The sequence below is a fragment of the Empidonax traillii genome, unplaced genomic scaffold, assembly GCF_003031625.1.
Source record: "Empidonax traillii isolate 1590-97213 ecotype Southwest subspecies unplaced genomic scaffold, ASM303162v1 scaffold244:size1524873, whole genome shotgun sequence".
Taxonomy (NCBI): Eukaryota; Metazoa; Chordata; class Aves; order Passeriformes; family Tyrannidae; genus Empidonax; species Empidonax traillii.
In genome coordinates this window covers 867,061-881,856 of record NW_020955437.1, presented here as the reverse complement: position 1 = coordinate 881,856, position 14,796 = coordinate 867,061, and the positions used below count along the sequence as shown (strand labels likewise).

At 39.8% G+C, this 14,796-nt stretch overlaps 1 protein-coding gene across 1 annotated transcript in view; it reads right to left on the bottom strand.

Annotated features, from left to right (window-relative positions):
• COL4A1 (collagen type IV alpha 1 chain) overlaps positions 1 to 14,796 on the bottom strand; it is a 122,418-nt gene that overhangs the window by 51,556 nt on the left and 56,066 nt on the right. The window contains exons 3-10 of the mRNA XM_027888692.1: positions 3,778 to 3,867; positions 3,643 to 3,687; positions 2,123 to 2,167; positions 1,940 to 2,002; positions 1,786 to 1,839; positions 1,612 to 1,638; positions 281 to 364; positions 117 to 179 (exon numbers count right to left, since the gene is read on the bottom strand). Coding sequence (XP_027744493.1) covers positions 117 to 179; positions 281 to 364; positions 1,612 to 1,638; positions 1,786 to 1,839; positions 1,940 to 2,002; positions 2,123 to 2,167; positions 3,643 to 3,687; positions 3,778 to 3,867 — 471 coding nt within the window. The remainder of the gene's footprint in view (positions 1 to 116; positions 180 to 280; positions 365 to 1,611; positions 1,639 to 1,785; positions 1,840 to 1,939; positions 2,003 to 2,122; positions 2,168 to 3,642; positions 3,688 to 3,777; positions 3,868 to 14,796) is intronic.

The following is a 14,796-nucleotide window of genomic DNA, read 5'->3' as shown; positions in this document are numbered from 1 at the left end:
GGCCTGGAACCACAGGCCATCTTTCCCAAATCCCAACCAAGACCTGCTACACACATATTCTAGAACATTCCTATAATGAAGCTCTGTCAGTAAGAGGAGAATGAGAGGAAACTTACTGGCTCTCCTGGAGGACCTTGTGGCCCCATTGGTCCCTGAAACCCTGAAGTTCCGGGTGGACCCTATGAAAAATTCAAATGGCATCATATTTATTTCATAATTTCATGATACTGATTTCATTCTAATTGAAACTCACAACTATTCAAAAATAATTTAGACTTACAGGTAGTCCAGGTTGGCCAGGAAACCCTTTATCACCTTTTAGCACACCAGAGGGTAAAAGACCAATCACTTCACCTGGATCTCCCTATAATAAGAAAAGAAAAAGAATACTTGAACACCAATTCAAATACATTCAAAAACACTAATATTGAGATGAGAGGAGAGTTGAAGCTATGTCTTGAATCATTTGGAAAGCTGACTTTAAAAAAATCACCTTACTTTTAATTCAGCTTACACACAGCAGGACATATTACAAGTTAAAGCCTTAATTGTCAAACATGCTTTAAACCCACTTGAAGAGATTTCAGTGCAAAATCTTCTTCCTACTTTCATTTCTTTATATCATAATGGGTAGGTAGAATGCTTTTTCTGCCAAATCTACCACTAATACAGTCTCACCACACATCTGAAGCATCTGACCTGGCTGCTGAGAGAAGTGGTAACCTCACAATCTCTTTCCCAGGCTGAGACCTTCAGGCTTACACATAATTTTGACATTAATTTTCTAAAGAAAAGGAATCTACTTAGTCTTACTTTAGAAAATTATTCTGATCATTATCCACTCTTTATGTCTCTTTTTTGATAGTAAAAGATCCCATTTTTCCTGCATTTTTGTACAAAGTTGGATTATTGCAAGTGGTTTTATTTCAGGACTTGTGTTACCTACGCATACACACCTAGGAAAGAAACATTCGAGTACTTTAGTGTTTATAGACTAAGTCAATTCAACAAATCCAAGATTACATTTCAACTAATATTTAGCTTACAGTTCCAAATAACATCTGTTAATTTTAAAGAGCAAAAGCTCTCTGTTGACATTCAGTGCTTCATTCTCCAGTTCACAAAATACACTCAAATAACTAGTTAGTTAGTCTGATTTTTTTTTTCTTTATGAAAACTGTTTAGTATGTGTTGGAAGCTTTTCATATTGTGGGGTATATGACCTTCTTCCACAAATATTATCTATGTGAATAAATCAAATGTCAACACAAACCCAAATGTTTGAATCATAAAACCTATCTAAATCTTTCTACACAATTAGTGAGACACCATATTGTTTATACATAATTAATGATATGTACTACCTTTTTTCATTTAATACACTTTTAAGGTGTGCATGGAGCAACACATGTTCAATTGTTATCAACTGGAGATCACACCACTGTCTTTGTTTAGTGAGGTTGCAGAACAGGGTACAAAGTGAAACACGTCAGTACAATTTTTCAGTCCTTAAGTAAGGAACTGCTGGAACTGTCTACACTCTTAGAGGGTGTAGACTTCACCCAAATTCTTATTGTTAGAAGCAGGATATAAACACAGAGTAAAACATACCTTCATTCCAGGAGGTCCTGGGGGTCCCTGTGAAAAAAAAGACGTATTTGATGTCATTGCTCCTCAGTGTTGTATATTTTACATATTACACTCTGTATCATTTCATATAGTTATATCTGAATTTCTAGAATCAGGTTTGAAAAAAGTGAATCAAGCAGAAAAGAATCTACTTACTATACTCCCAGTCAGTCCTGGTAAACCTGGGGGACCTACTGGACCTCTTTCACCCTAAGGGGAACAGAGAAATCAGTTTTTTTAGGGAACATATGCATGAGAGATGTTTTTATTTCAACACAGAGATGTTGTTATAAACATATGTAAATTTCACCTTTGTGCCATTACATCCTGGAATTCCAGGTGGACCAGGAGGGCCATCTTGTCCAGGAATGCCCTAAATGAAAAGAAAGTAAAGAAATTAACAATATACATCATAATCAAGGTCAGATGTCATGATCAATACTTTGACTAATATAATTAGTTCTTTATAAAAATACCTATACTTCATACGTACGGGAAGGCCTGGGTTTCCTGGAAAGCCTGATACTCCTGGGGGGCCCTGCAAAACATAGACTGAAATGACAAATCCATAAACAGCAAGGACAAGCTGCAGTCAAAGTCGCATCTCCAGTGATAACAGTCAAAAACAAGCAGTATTTAAACTTCCTTTATAAAATCTTCAAAACCTCTCAGACATGTCACCTTAATAATCACTAAGCGAAACAAACTTTTTGTATTTCTTTAACTTCTTAGGCAGTAGGAACTGGATCAGAGCCTTATGTACAGGTAAAAATGCATGCAGAGGTGTTGTCTCTTCATAGCAGGAGATGATGTTAATGCGCTGTAAAGATGTTCTTTTTCATACTCCTCATCAGTGTACCAATTCATCCTTATTATCAAAAAAACCACGAGGCTGAGATAACTCTTTCTCCTTGAACAGCTTTTCAGTGCAATACATCAGGAGTTTAACTTGGCAGATCACTTTCATCCTATCATCTTACTTATTCATGCAGTATTTCCGAATACATGTATTATGAAGCAGAAAAGATGCATGGGAATCCTGTGCTCAGATAGTGTATTTGCCTCTTCCAAAATTTTGTAATTGTTATACAGGTTACTTGCACTGTAGCACACAAACACTTCTGCCAGAAGATGCCAGTTTACATTGACACTCAGGAAACCCCAGGGTATCACAAACATCATGGACTGAAATAATGATTTCTTGATCTAGCAGAACACCGTCTCTTCAATAGCTCAGAAACTGCAGTTGGTTCAGTAAATTCTGTGTGCTGCAGCAACTGCAGGCAGATAGAGAACAAAACTGAGACGGTATTCTGAAAATCTGTAAACAAGAGGGTATAGCTGAAAATGTAGGCATCATTACTGGCCAAGTCATTTGAATCCTCTTTTGTCATGATGAGACTTGAAAATTCTCAGAATGAGCTTGGCACCTTACAAACCCCCAAAAGTCATGGCCCTGGCTAATAACATATGGTAAAATAAGTGCTATATAAGCGCCCCATTAAACAAAAATGACAACAGGAAGATCACAAAAATATTCAGAGCCTCTTCTAGGAACATCAAGAGATCTTTGTTCCTGGCTTGAATTCGGCTCTGCACCTTGAGCACACTTTTAACACATATGTACTTATGAGGTGTCAGCTTCACTGCTGGAGTGCTGCAAGGAGGTTAGATGGCAAACATAAAGGAGAATTTTGCAAGAGGAAATAAGGTTGATTCATACTGAAGCTGGAAAAAGGTAGGTCAAGAAGATATCAAAGACATATTAAAACCAGTGTTTTTGATGCAGTGGTATCAGGTAAAAATGCAAATGTATAAAGGTACTGACTGCCCAATGCAGAACTTCAAAGGTAAAAGTGAGGATTTCGACATTATTGTGCAGAACAAGGAGATGTCATTGATTAACTCAAAGAAGAGACTACTTCCCTCCTGCACTTGAAAGCAGTCATGGAGAGTTAACATATAAAACAACTGAAAGATATCAGAATTGCAAACAGGTAAGCTAGAACTCACTCTTGTTCCCTTTGTTCCTGGCAGTCCTGGTTCTCCAGTATCACCCTGCAAAGGAAAATAGATAGCTTTGTCTTTTTTTGGGACAACAATTTAGGGAAATTTGAGTGTTTCAAATACAAAAGCTTAAGTTCTTACCTTAAGCCCTGGTGGCCCAGGGGGACCTTCAGGTCCTTGCATTCCAGGAAACCCAATCACACCCTGTAGTCCCGGCAAGCCTCTTTCTCCCTGTGGAAGCAGAAAACTTATTAGTAACTACACAACTGAAGGTGCTTCTTCAAGCCACTCACATATCCCCTCTTTCTGTGCTCAAGAACCCTGTGAGATGGTAAGAAGATACATGTGACAGCAAACAGTTCACGTTTGTACTTGAAAGAAGGATTATTATAAATAAAGAAATATTTCTGGTTCAATAATAGATTGGCAGGGGCTCAGTGTGGCATAACAAAAAAGCACTCTTTGAATGTCAATGAAAGCTTTTTTTGGTCACTCTGGATGGCAGTATTCACAGCACACTTATACTCCTGGGATCAGGAAGGTCATTTTCCCTCTAATAAGACCTACCTGCATTCCTACAGAGATATTGCTAAATCCCAGTAGAAAATCTAAAACTCCAAATCAGCAATTAAATTCCTGAAAACCAAAAATATTACTGTTCAGTCACTACTGTATGAATGGTAAACACCACTCTTCTTATACACCATTCACAACAGCAGATTTTGGAGACCAGGCTTGTCACTTAGACTTGAATTTCAGGGTGCTTCAGAGACAGGGTGCTCAGAAATACAGGATCTTCCCAAGAAGCTGAACACCCAGACTGTATGTGTCATCCTTTGGATTCTCCTTTAATGTTGTATGGGACATCTGCATTTCCTGTGCTGTCCGTCTCCCTACAACTCCAAATGTATTTAAATCAGATAAATTTAGAGGCAGAAAATTCATCCATACTCTAGATCAATACTGCAGTTATAATATGTTCACTATATATGGACTCTCAATGGAGGAACACTGTCTGAATGAAGGCTGCAAAATCTGCATGTAGGGAGAGGGGGGGAAAAATATGCATGTCACCTCCTGGAAACAGCAAATCAAGCAAATCAAAAGCCACATGTTCCTCATAGGCAGTAACCAAAGTTGTCCTTTAAAGGCATGATGTGAAACAGGGAGAAACACTTTATATTGTCAAAAACTGTGGGAATATTGGATGAATAAAATGTTAGTGTGCAACTGCAAAAAGGAAAAGTTCTATAAGTTTGGAAAACACACTAAAGAACATGGCTCCTGTTTTAGAAACTCAAAACACACCAATTTTCAAAGGATAGCAACAAGGTTCAAAACACACAAAAGGAAGTTATGCAAAGATTTAAGGATTTTCAGCAAAACAGTGAGAGACGAGATTGCTCTTTGTAACTAAAAATGTAGTATTTGATTTTAAGATGGTGATTAACAAGACACTTTTCTCCTGTTTGCTCAGGACAAAGATTCACAGCAATATGCTGGCTACTTGGAGAGGTCAGCTGAGGATTCAGCACACACAAGAAGAAGAGAACTCATTTGTCAAGGAAGTGTAACAGGCATCTTGCAAAGAAAAAGTTATGACATGCAGGCAGAGGAAACTGAGTGATGACCAACAGACATGGTGCTAATTACACTGCCAGAAGAGGAGAGGAATTAGATGATTTGCGGAGTTAATGGGTTGATGTTGGTTTTCAGTCCCCTCTCCACGATTTTGTTAAAATGAAGAGACAAGGGAGAAGAGACATTATTGATGGGTAAGAAGAGCAGGGCCAAGGAGGAAGGATGGCAAAAACTACAACTGAGATGATAAGAGCATGAGAAAGTGAAATCAAAATAACACTTGTTTACGAAAAATTCCTGCCAGAAGAAATCATCCTGCTGCTTCTCCTCTCCTTCCTCCCACAAAAATAAACTTTTCAATAAAAAGTTAATTTCTGAGGCAAACAATCAGTTTTTCCTTGAAGTGCTGAAATGGCATGATCTCCTCTATTTACTACCCAGTATTCTTTGTCATGGTTTGAGAATAAGGTTTGCAAATCTGAAGCAGTGTCAGTGTGTTAGACCAGAAGACACAGCAAAACGAAGCAAACATCATAACAGCTGGAGAAATATGTTACGAGGTCAGCTGCAAGAGACACAAAGTCCAAGTTCTGAAGTAACAAAAATTGTTTTAAAACATATTTTAAGGACGAATGTATCATGATCCAGGTCTCTGAATAAATAAACAATCTGAAAGATATCTGTAAAGTTAAACAAATTAGTCAGGTACATAAACCCATACTTTGGCTAGCTAACTGGCACTGCCAGCACAAAGCTATTTCGACAAAAGCAGTTACTATATCACTTCAGACTAGGATTTCACATTCAACCTTGGGTACTTGCTCTCATGACCTGCTGGGAGGTGTGCTAAGGAGGGAGAAGACACTCAAATACATGCAACAAGGTCTTTCGTTGCTGAAGAAAAGTACAACATGAGCAAATGAGAAGAAAACAAGATTACTTTGACAGAGAAATATGAGTCATGTATAACATATGTGACTCAGATCAGTCGTGTAAAATGATTGATACTTTCTGCACTCAGAAGTTCTGTCCATCTGAGGATTTCACCACACTTTGAACCACTGCACCCTGCAACACAGGGAAATAGTTTTTCCTCTGGTCTTAAGAAAAGATAAAACTTAAGTTTACAGATCAGATTTTCACTTAGTGTAAAGCTCCCTTAAGATCATTCTGGCACTGTAAAAAGGCCTTAACATGCCTGTAAATCACTCACTAAGGTAATGACTGTTTCAACTTGCCAAGGAGGTTAACTAAACGCTTAAAACAAATAAAAACTTGGGTTTCCAGGGCATCTATGGTCAATTCTCTCAAGACTGTCTTCAGCCTCCCAGGCTGCCTTGAGAGGTAAAACGCATCTGGAGGAGCAGAGTAGAGACCGTAACAAGTCACTTCAAGGTAAGATACATCCAGGTTTCCCTAGAAACATTTTATTTGAATGACTTGAATTGTTAGGCCAACAAGAAAAACAACTGGCTATTTTTCCAGAACTTCTGGATATCCAGCCAAGCTACTGGATGTTCCAAGGCCTGGAAAGTGTAGCTCAAGCATGTGGAGGGCTGTACCACCCCAAATACTGCAGGCTCATGGTTTCTCACACTGGAACTGAGTTCGTCTGTGATTTGCTAGAGGGAAGTTAAGAAACATAAAGGTGACTGCACATGTGAGAGCTGTGTGAGAGCTCCCTGCATGCAACCTGCTACTTTGGCTGCTTACTCATGGACTTAAACACTGTGAACACCTGTCCCTCTACTCTGCCTTCCCATTTGACTTTACTCCAAAGTAAGTTCAGGATAAATAGTACAAAGTAAGTATTGAGTAGGAAGCCCAGATTTCTGCAGTTTCAGGCTACATAGTTCATGGGACTTAACTCCTCTATGCCACCCATAGAAACTCAGAGAATTAGGACAAGCTATTCCATCAAGACACAGTAATACATATAGGGAAGCCTCTTGAGTTCCAGTCCCTTTCTTTAGTCCAGATATCAGTCTGCCTATCTGTACAACAGCCTTAGAAAACTAGTGGTGCCAAAACTTGAAGGGAAAGAAGCAGCGCTAATGAACAAAGGTCTTATTTCAATACTCCTGCTTGAGTTAGCACAAACTTCCACCATAAGATATTTTTTGGCATCAGTGATATTACGCTAAATGACAGTAAAATTTCATCAGTTTCAGAGTATCTAAACTGAACAAGAGGCTACAAAACCTACCATTTAGAAGCTGTAAAGTCATGTGAATGCACAGTGTCCTAATGTCACTGAGTAGATAAGACCCCAGAGATCACTGAGGTAGCAACATTTGTACTACTGCTTTCCTACCAAAACTGGCTTAATTGGAATTCAGGCTCTGATGAACCTGTCACTCATTATGCTGTGCAGTACAGACATAAGCATGTCCTGAAGATGTCTTGCATTGCATGGAAATACTTGAGCAGCATCCTTTCCCAGTTTGTCTGCCTGGTTCCTGTCTTCACTCGATGTTCCAGCCAAGCAGCACAACAGCTAATGTTTGTCCTACATTTATGCTGCACCCACCCTACATAAATTGCCAAGCACCAGGTCACCACTGCCACCCCACTTATTTTTCGCTCAGCACTGAGGTTTGTGGCTGTGGTGCATGAAGAGCATGAGACTCCAACTGCAAGGGCTATGTATTGTTCAAGTTCCAACATTCACAGCTGCAAAGTCTTGGCAAGTAACACTGCAAGAGCTTCTGCTTCTTACAAATCAATTCATGAGACTCAAAAACTAAACCAGATGTAACAAAGTCATCTGTACCTCTGCTGATTCAATGCAAACTGTCAGAAAGCACAAAGGAGAATTCATTACTCAGCTCACAAAAATGAATATTCTGACATTCAGCTGCTGAAAATGTGGAGGTGCTACGTAAAAAGATCGCAAGTGCTCAGTCACCACTGTGCTCATTTAATAAGCAAGATGCCTCTGTTAGTTCAGCTTTTGTGAAATGCCTTTGCACTAGGTAGTTAAAATTAAAATTGAATGGACTTATAAACAGATGCGAACCTGTTAAGAGCTTAACTGCATGGGCTGATATTTTCTCTGGCACCTACCCTTCCAAATTAGCCATTAAATGCTGTTTGACACATGGAACAATTGCAGATTGCTAAGCAAGAGAATCACATGAAGTAAGTAGCTTCAGAAGATTCAGCTGTAATATATCAATTGCTGAGGGGGAGGAAATAATCACCACCCCATTATAAATTATTTCCCCTATTACTTTGTCTAGGGACTGCTGGACTGGGAGATTTTAGTCTTGAGAGACTGGTAACATGGATATAAATCAACTCTTCCAGAAGTGCAGGCTCACAGGGTGTCTAGGTCTGTAAAAATATGTTCTCACCCTCTCCAGAGACACAGGCACATGGTGAATAACAATGTGCAGATCTTCCCAAAGCCATCTGAACGTTTCATTCCCTAACACTGGCTTCTGCCAGTGATCACCCTGCAGCTGAGACAGCAGGACAGACACATGTCTGCCCTTCAGCTGAAAAGGCACAAAACTCAGTCTTGGGGAAAGATGTCACAAGGCAGCTAAGTCGATTTACTCAGCAAAGGGGGCTTTTCTTCTCCTTCTTTTAAAGGGATGGTGACGCCTCACCCTTCTTTACACCAACTGGTATGATTCCCTCAGGCTCCAGCGCTCCAGTTCAGCTCACTAAATTTACTCACTTTTCTTTAACAAATGAGCTTGCTCTGGCCTCTGTGAGCTGAGGAGCTCATCAGGTGGCCAGGCAGCTGCCAAAACCAAGGCGAGGAGGACACAGCAATGCAGGACACAGGATGGAAAGGCAGTGAGAGCAGTTTCTCACACCAGCCCAGTGGGGTTTGCTGGAGTTCATCCACCACAGCTTCCCAGCTGTGCCTTTGCTGCAAGGGAAACTGAGCTGGGAGCCAACAAACCCTTGGCCTTGCTGGGGGGCTGTCTTTAGACCAGTGTTGCTGCTGACTCCAACATGCTACAAGTTCAGAATTCCTATCACAAGCATGTATGCTTTCCTGTTCCCAAAAGTTAACATTCATTGAACAGAAATTCCATCAAGGCCATGTTTGGCAAAGAAATGTAACAGTTTCAAGACAAAAACTGAGAATGCAGTTTCCAGATAGAGAGAAATAGTGCCTGACTGCTAACAAGAAAACCTGCCATTCAAAACATTCATCACACTTTGATGTTGCAGTGTGACCTCATAAAATCCACAGCAATGGACAACAGCCTTGCAATGTACTTCATGGTTTCTACCCAGACTATCCCAAGCCACATGAGAGGTGAATGCAGGCTCTGTATTGGTTCCTTCAGCTCAAGTGAATTGGCTTCAAGGTGTTAGACTAGTATTACACTGCACGGTGGGAAACACTATTGTGTGATCTGAGCAACACTCTCAAGTCACAGTGTTTCTCTCCACATTCTTTTAAACATGCATTAGAGAATTGTAATTGGCTCAGTGTTACGTTAGTGAAGACAGAGAGATGGGGAATATCCAATTCTTTGTTAAAAGTGTCTTTTCAACCACTAGAGGGAGCACTGGCCCTGAATATATTTCAGGAATAAAATAAACATGTACAATAAATATCATCTGTTTGTCCTCAGATGCACTTTATGTATTTTATTGAATGTGTGAAGTAGATATCAGTCAAACAGAATTATTGCTATATACTCACAGGACATGTGTCCTCAAATGCACTGAGGATGTTTAACATTACAAAATTCCCACTGCACATTCTTCAGCAGAATCTGTCTGTACTATAGCTATACAACTCCGGAGCCACACAAGTAACGAGTAATTAATTACAGAGACATAACTCGAAAGACATGCAAAGAATCTGTGTAGGAGCTCTGTAAAGATCTTGGCTCACCCAGAAGTTTTGGGGCCGAGTTCCCGACAGTTATGTAGAATGGAAGAGCAGTCTAGAGGGGAGAGGGGGGAGAGTCAGCAAAATCTGGGTTCTTGCACTGCCAGGAATCATCTGAAAGAGCTCACTCACATGGAAACAGGAGTTCAGCATTTTTGGTAGGACTAACAGAAGGAACAGCCATGACAGTTTCACGTCACCTGCACAGCTCCACAGTCAGGCTGGGTGTGGGCTGGATGAATCCCCTGCACAACTTCAAGCACTACCAAGGCTGCTCTGTGTCATGCACAAGCCATCCCAACAGCTTCTGGGGAAGAGCACTCTCTACTCATGACCTCTCTTGCTTGTTCTGCCTTCTCCTTCTCCCTTTGCTCCCTCCCCAGTGACTTTCACCAATGTGACTCCTTCAGTCCCACAGTTAAATGAGCTTTCAGGCTGCATTTTTAGGGGGAACACAGAAAAGCACCTACTTATGGTGCAAAAGCCAGTGCCATACAGGTTCACATACAAAGGGGCAGAGGTTGCACCCTGACCACCAAATGATAGCATCTCAGCTATGGTTTTTCAATCCCTGACAGAATTACTCTTCCTATTATGAAAATACCCTTTCTGACTCATCATGAATTCACAACACTGGGGAACCCATGCAGCTTGATAGAAGAGGAGCCCAAACCTCCAATAGTGGGAGTATAAACCTCCACTGTTGGTATAAACATTTAGTTAGAAGGCTATTCAAGTTTAAGGTTCAGAGACTGAACCTGGGCCTCTGCCTCCTAAATACAAAAGAATGCTTAGACTGAAAGCATATTTCTGTGGCACCTCATGGCTGCACAGAACATTCCTCAGGAAGCTGCTAAGTGCTTCCCAGGGGTACAAAAATAGAAATAACAATCTTTGACTATCTTTTTCCCTACATATCAGTATCTATGTGCTTAAGTGTTCAAGTGGGTGGATATATAGTGTGTATATAAGAAATTCTGAAGCTGAATAAGAAATAAAATAACCTGAGTGAAGTAAAATTAACATTCAAAAGCCAATCATGGCTACCAACACAGCCTCCATTTAACTGGTGTCAGGCAATTGGTTGCCTATCTGCATTGTACAATTTCAGTTAAACCAGCTGTAAGTAACAGCCCCTCCCTACACAATTTAACAAGTCTTCTCATGTAATTCCTCTTCTTGCTCACCCCATAGTTATTCCTCATTTTCCATATGTGGTCATCACCTTTTTCAATGCAGCTGCCCAAATGTCACTTCTTAGGACTTCTTGAGCAAGGTACACTCTTAGCTTAAGCTCTCAATATTTCCTTACATTTGTGTGTCTTTGGTTGATATATGTTTTGTGTGATATTTCCCTGCAGCGCAGATAAATGTTAGGGATCCAGAAGTAGCTAGGATGCTCAGGGGGAACGTATTTGTTCATAGCTTGGTATATGAAGGACAGGAATGCAAAACCAGAGAGCAGAAGCCAATAGACAGCAAGTAAACTATTTTCAGCTGTGGAAGTCTGCCTGCTCAAAGCCTGGCAGTTTAACACCAAAGTATGTGGTTCACTGTCTTTGAATTTTTCCTGATTTTTGGAAAAAAAAACCAACAGAACAAAACAGAGCTCATGATATTTCAGGAAGAAGTCACACAAATCTTTTTATAATAGTACACATGAGGTTCTCCAATTTTTTTTTAGTTTTTTATCTTTTATCAGACATGGTTCAAGGAGCCTCTTCCCCTCAGTTAGAAGAACCATGAGGGAAGAGGACATTTGAAGGACAAATGTTCTTGCACTGTAAAAAAAAAAAAAAAGGGAAATTCTATCACCTGGAGACAGGTTGAATCAAAAGGGTGCTATATTTCCCACCCCTTCTAATCATCTGTTGAATACATTAGTTCTGAGTAACTCTTCCTTTGTTTTATTGCACATTGTGTTAAATCACTTCCAGGGCTGAAGGTCCAATAATATAAGGGGTAAAAATGCTCCACACCCTTCCTTCTTCATTAATGAAAATTATTTAGCATTTGTTTGCATTTGGCATTGTTTAAAGGCTACATATAAAGATGAAACAGCAGGGAAAAAAAAAAGGGGTCTTGAACTTTTCAAGGTTTTTTAATTTATTTTTGTTCAGATCCTAGACCTGGAATGAAATGTGACGTTATATGCAAGTTTTATTCTCTTGCCAAAGGTTTGTCATGGACATATTTACAGAAAATAATCTCTTCCATAAATAGTAAAAACATGGGCAGCTGGTCCTAGACAGTACGGACTGCAATAAAGTTCTCATAATGAAGTAGCTCATATCTTAGAGGGTACATGACAGGCAGTACTATTTGAGACAGTGCTAGTCTAGATGCTTTTTTGGGTTAGATTGGAAATGGCATTTCTGAAGTTTTAAAAAGTTTGAAAGTTCCATAGGAGTAAAATACATTTCCACAAAAGCTAGAGGAAATATTCTAGCTTGTGACTTTTAATCATGCAAATAGCACAAGGCAGATAACACTGTGCCTCAAAAGTATAAATCACCACTTCTTCACTTTAATCTCTAATGTCTCTTGACTCAACCAAATCCACTGTAAAAAAGACACTAGAATATACATTTTTGCAGTACCTCCAGGGTTGCTCAGCCTAAATCATTGCAGCCAACAAAGATGCAATAATCATCAATAATAATGAAAACAAGTGTCTTAATTTGACACTGTACAGGATATCAGTATTGTTGTCAGGGAATGCCAACCAGAATTTGGTTTGTTGCTTAGCTGGTGGCTTTAAGGTTCTCTTCCTGACCAAAAACAAACAAACAAACAAACAAACAAACAAAACCACAAAAACCAAAACAAAACAAAAACCCACCAAAACCCAAACAAACAAAGAAACAAAACACAGAAGAAAGGACAAGGTCAGGTGAAAGGGGCTTGACAGCTTGTCAGACTAAAGAATAAATGCAATCCGTAATGTATGACTGCCACCCAGAGGACCCCGCAGGGAAGTGACACAGCCAGGGCCGTAGTACATGCCAACCCCATGGCACAGCCCTTCCCTCGGGCCCCAGTCTCTCCTGCTCTTCTTGAAAGTTGATGGAGCCCAGTGAGAGGTAGGAGGTAAGGGCAGTTTTTCTATCTAAAACTTATACTCTAGAGTTACACTTACATAATTGCTATCTTTTCCCTTTTTTTTTTGCTGAGGGAAACTGTCAGTCAGTCCTCATGCCTTGGCACTGATATAAATTTATTGCATTTAATACCCAGAACTTCCTAAAGAGATCTCTTGGTAGGAGTTTCACGAGGTTGAATATGTCCTAACTGGATTTCCAGCTTCTATTTCCACACTGTCAGACAGAAATGAAGTTTGAGTTGAGGTTCTGCAATCACACCCTTAACTCACAAATCCCGTCAAAAATGCTGCATAGAGATGGAGGCAGCACTGGCTTCTCTGTTCACTGCTCCACTGTGCAAGCCTTTGATATTCCTCCCTCTCTCTCACCTATCCCCTGCCGCTGGAGCCAGAGGGCATTTTAGACTGCCTCTCTGTACTAGAGCCTCTCCCTTCCATCACCATCACTTAAACCCATTGGTTTTACAGTTCTGCATCACCTTTCACTCTTTGCTTGGCAGATGAGCAAACCTACCAAACCCCCTCAAGGCTTTTAGTATTCTGTTAGCTAGCCATGAAATGCTTTTGTTGCAGCTGTTTACAGTCAGTGAGAAAAGAGTGAGAGGACATCCCATTTGATGTTAGTGACTGTGCTCACTCACTCACTCAACTCAGTACACTGGGCACACTGACCTTTGGCACAAGCCTTGGTGAGAATTATTTTTGTTGGCATATCAATATATTTAAAATGTTCCAGCTGAACTTCAGTGGAGGTCATCACATGCTTTCTTTAGGAGCTACAAAGTTTATGGGTAGGTTTTGTCATTCTAGTCACCTTAAATATTCCAAGGGATAGAACCATGATTTTCGAGGTAGAAGTCTAAGCTTCTTTTCCCTTGATGTTACCTTTATTTTGCTTTATTTCTTGTTATAGACTGTATAGGAGAGAATTTTATCTATTAATGAAAACTAATTTTTTTCATAAAATTTAATTCAATTTTCTTTGGTGTGTTATCTACAATTCAATTAACTTACTGTTCTGTACCCTTTTCTCAGGTGTTGTACTTACCTGAAATGTAACCACTATGTAGTCGGTAGATACTGAAGGCGTGACTCTGCTTGCATGGAAATAATTTTAAATTTGGGAAGATTCCAAGCTATGCATGGGTATTGCACAGGCACTGGGTGCCTCCAGTTCCCGAGCATGAAGATTTCAGAGAAGCAGAGATCTTATACATGTCTTTTCTTATCTTTACTGACTTCACTGGAGATTCAAATACTTCAGATAAAACTAAGGCCCTCTAATTCTTTGAGACACCATAATGAAGATACACACTAACAGCAGCTGTACAAATGTAAAATCAAGCCCTGTGAGCTGTTTTTATTCCATGAAGAAATGTCTGAGCTCATTATGCCAACACCTTTGCAAGCAAAGATATGCATCTAGCAACAGCTGCTTAAAAGGTCATGTTATGCCAACTGAAATACTACTTTGTGAAAACCTTCAAAAGTCAGCTCTGAAAACCAAATATGAGCATACCCCATCACATAGTACTATTGGGATATCTGCTTTTATAGCCCTCTTTCCCTAAAGATAAACTTACTAGTGTAATCCACTCATTCATGTTAATCA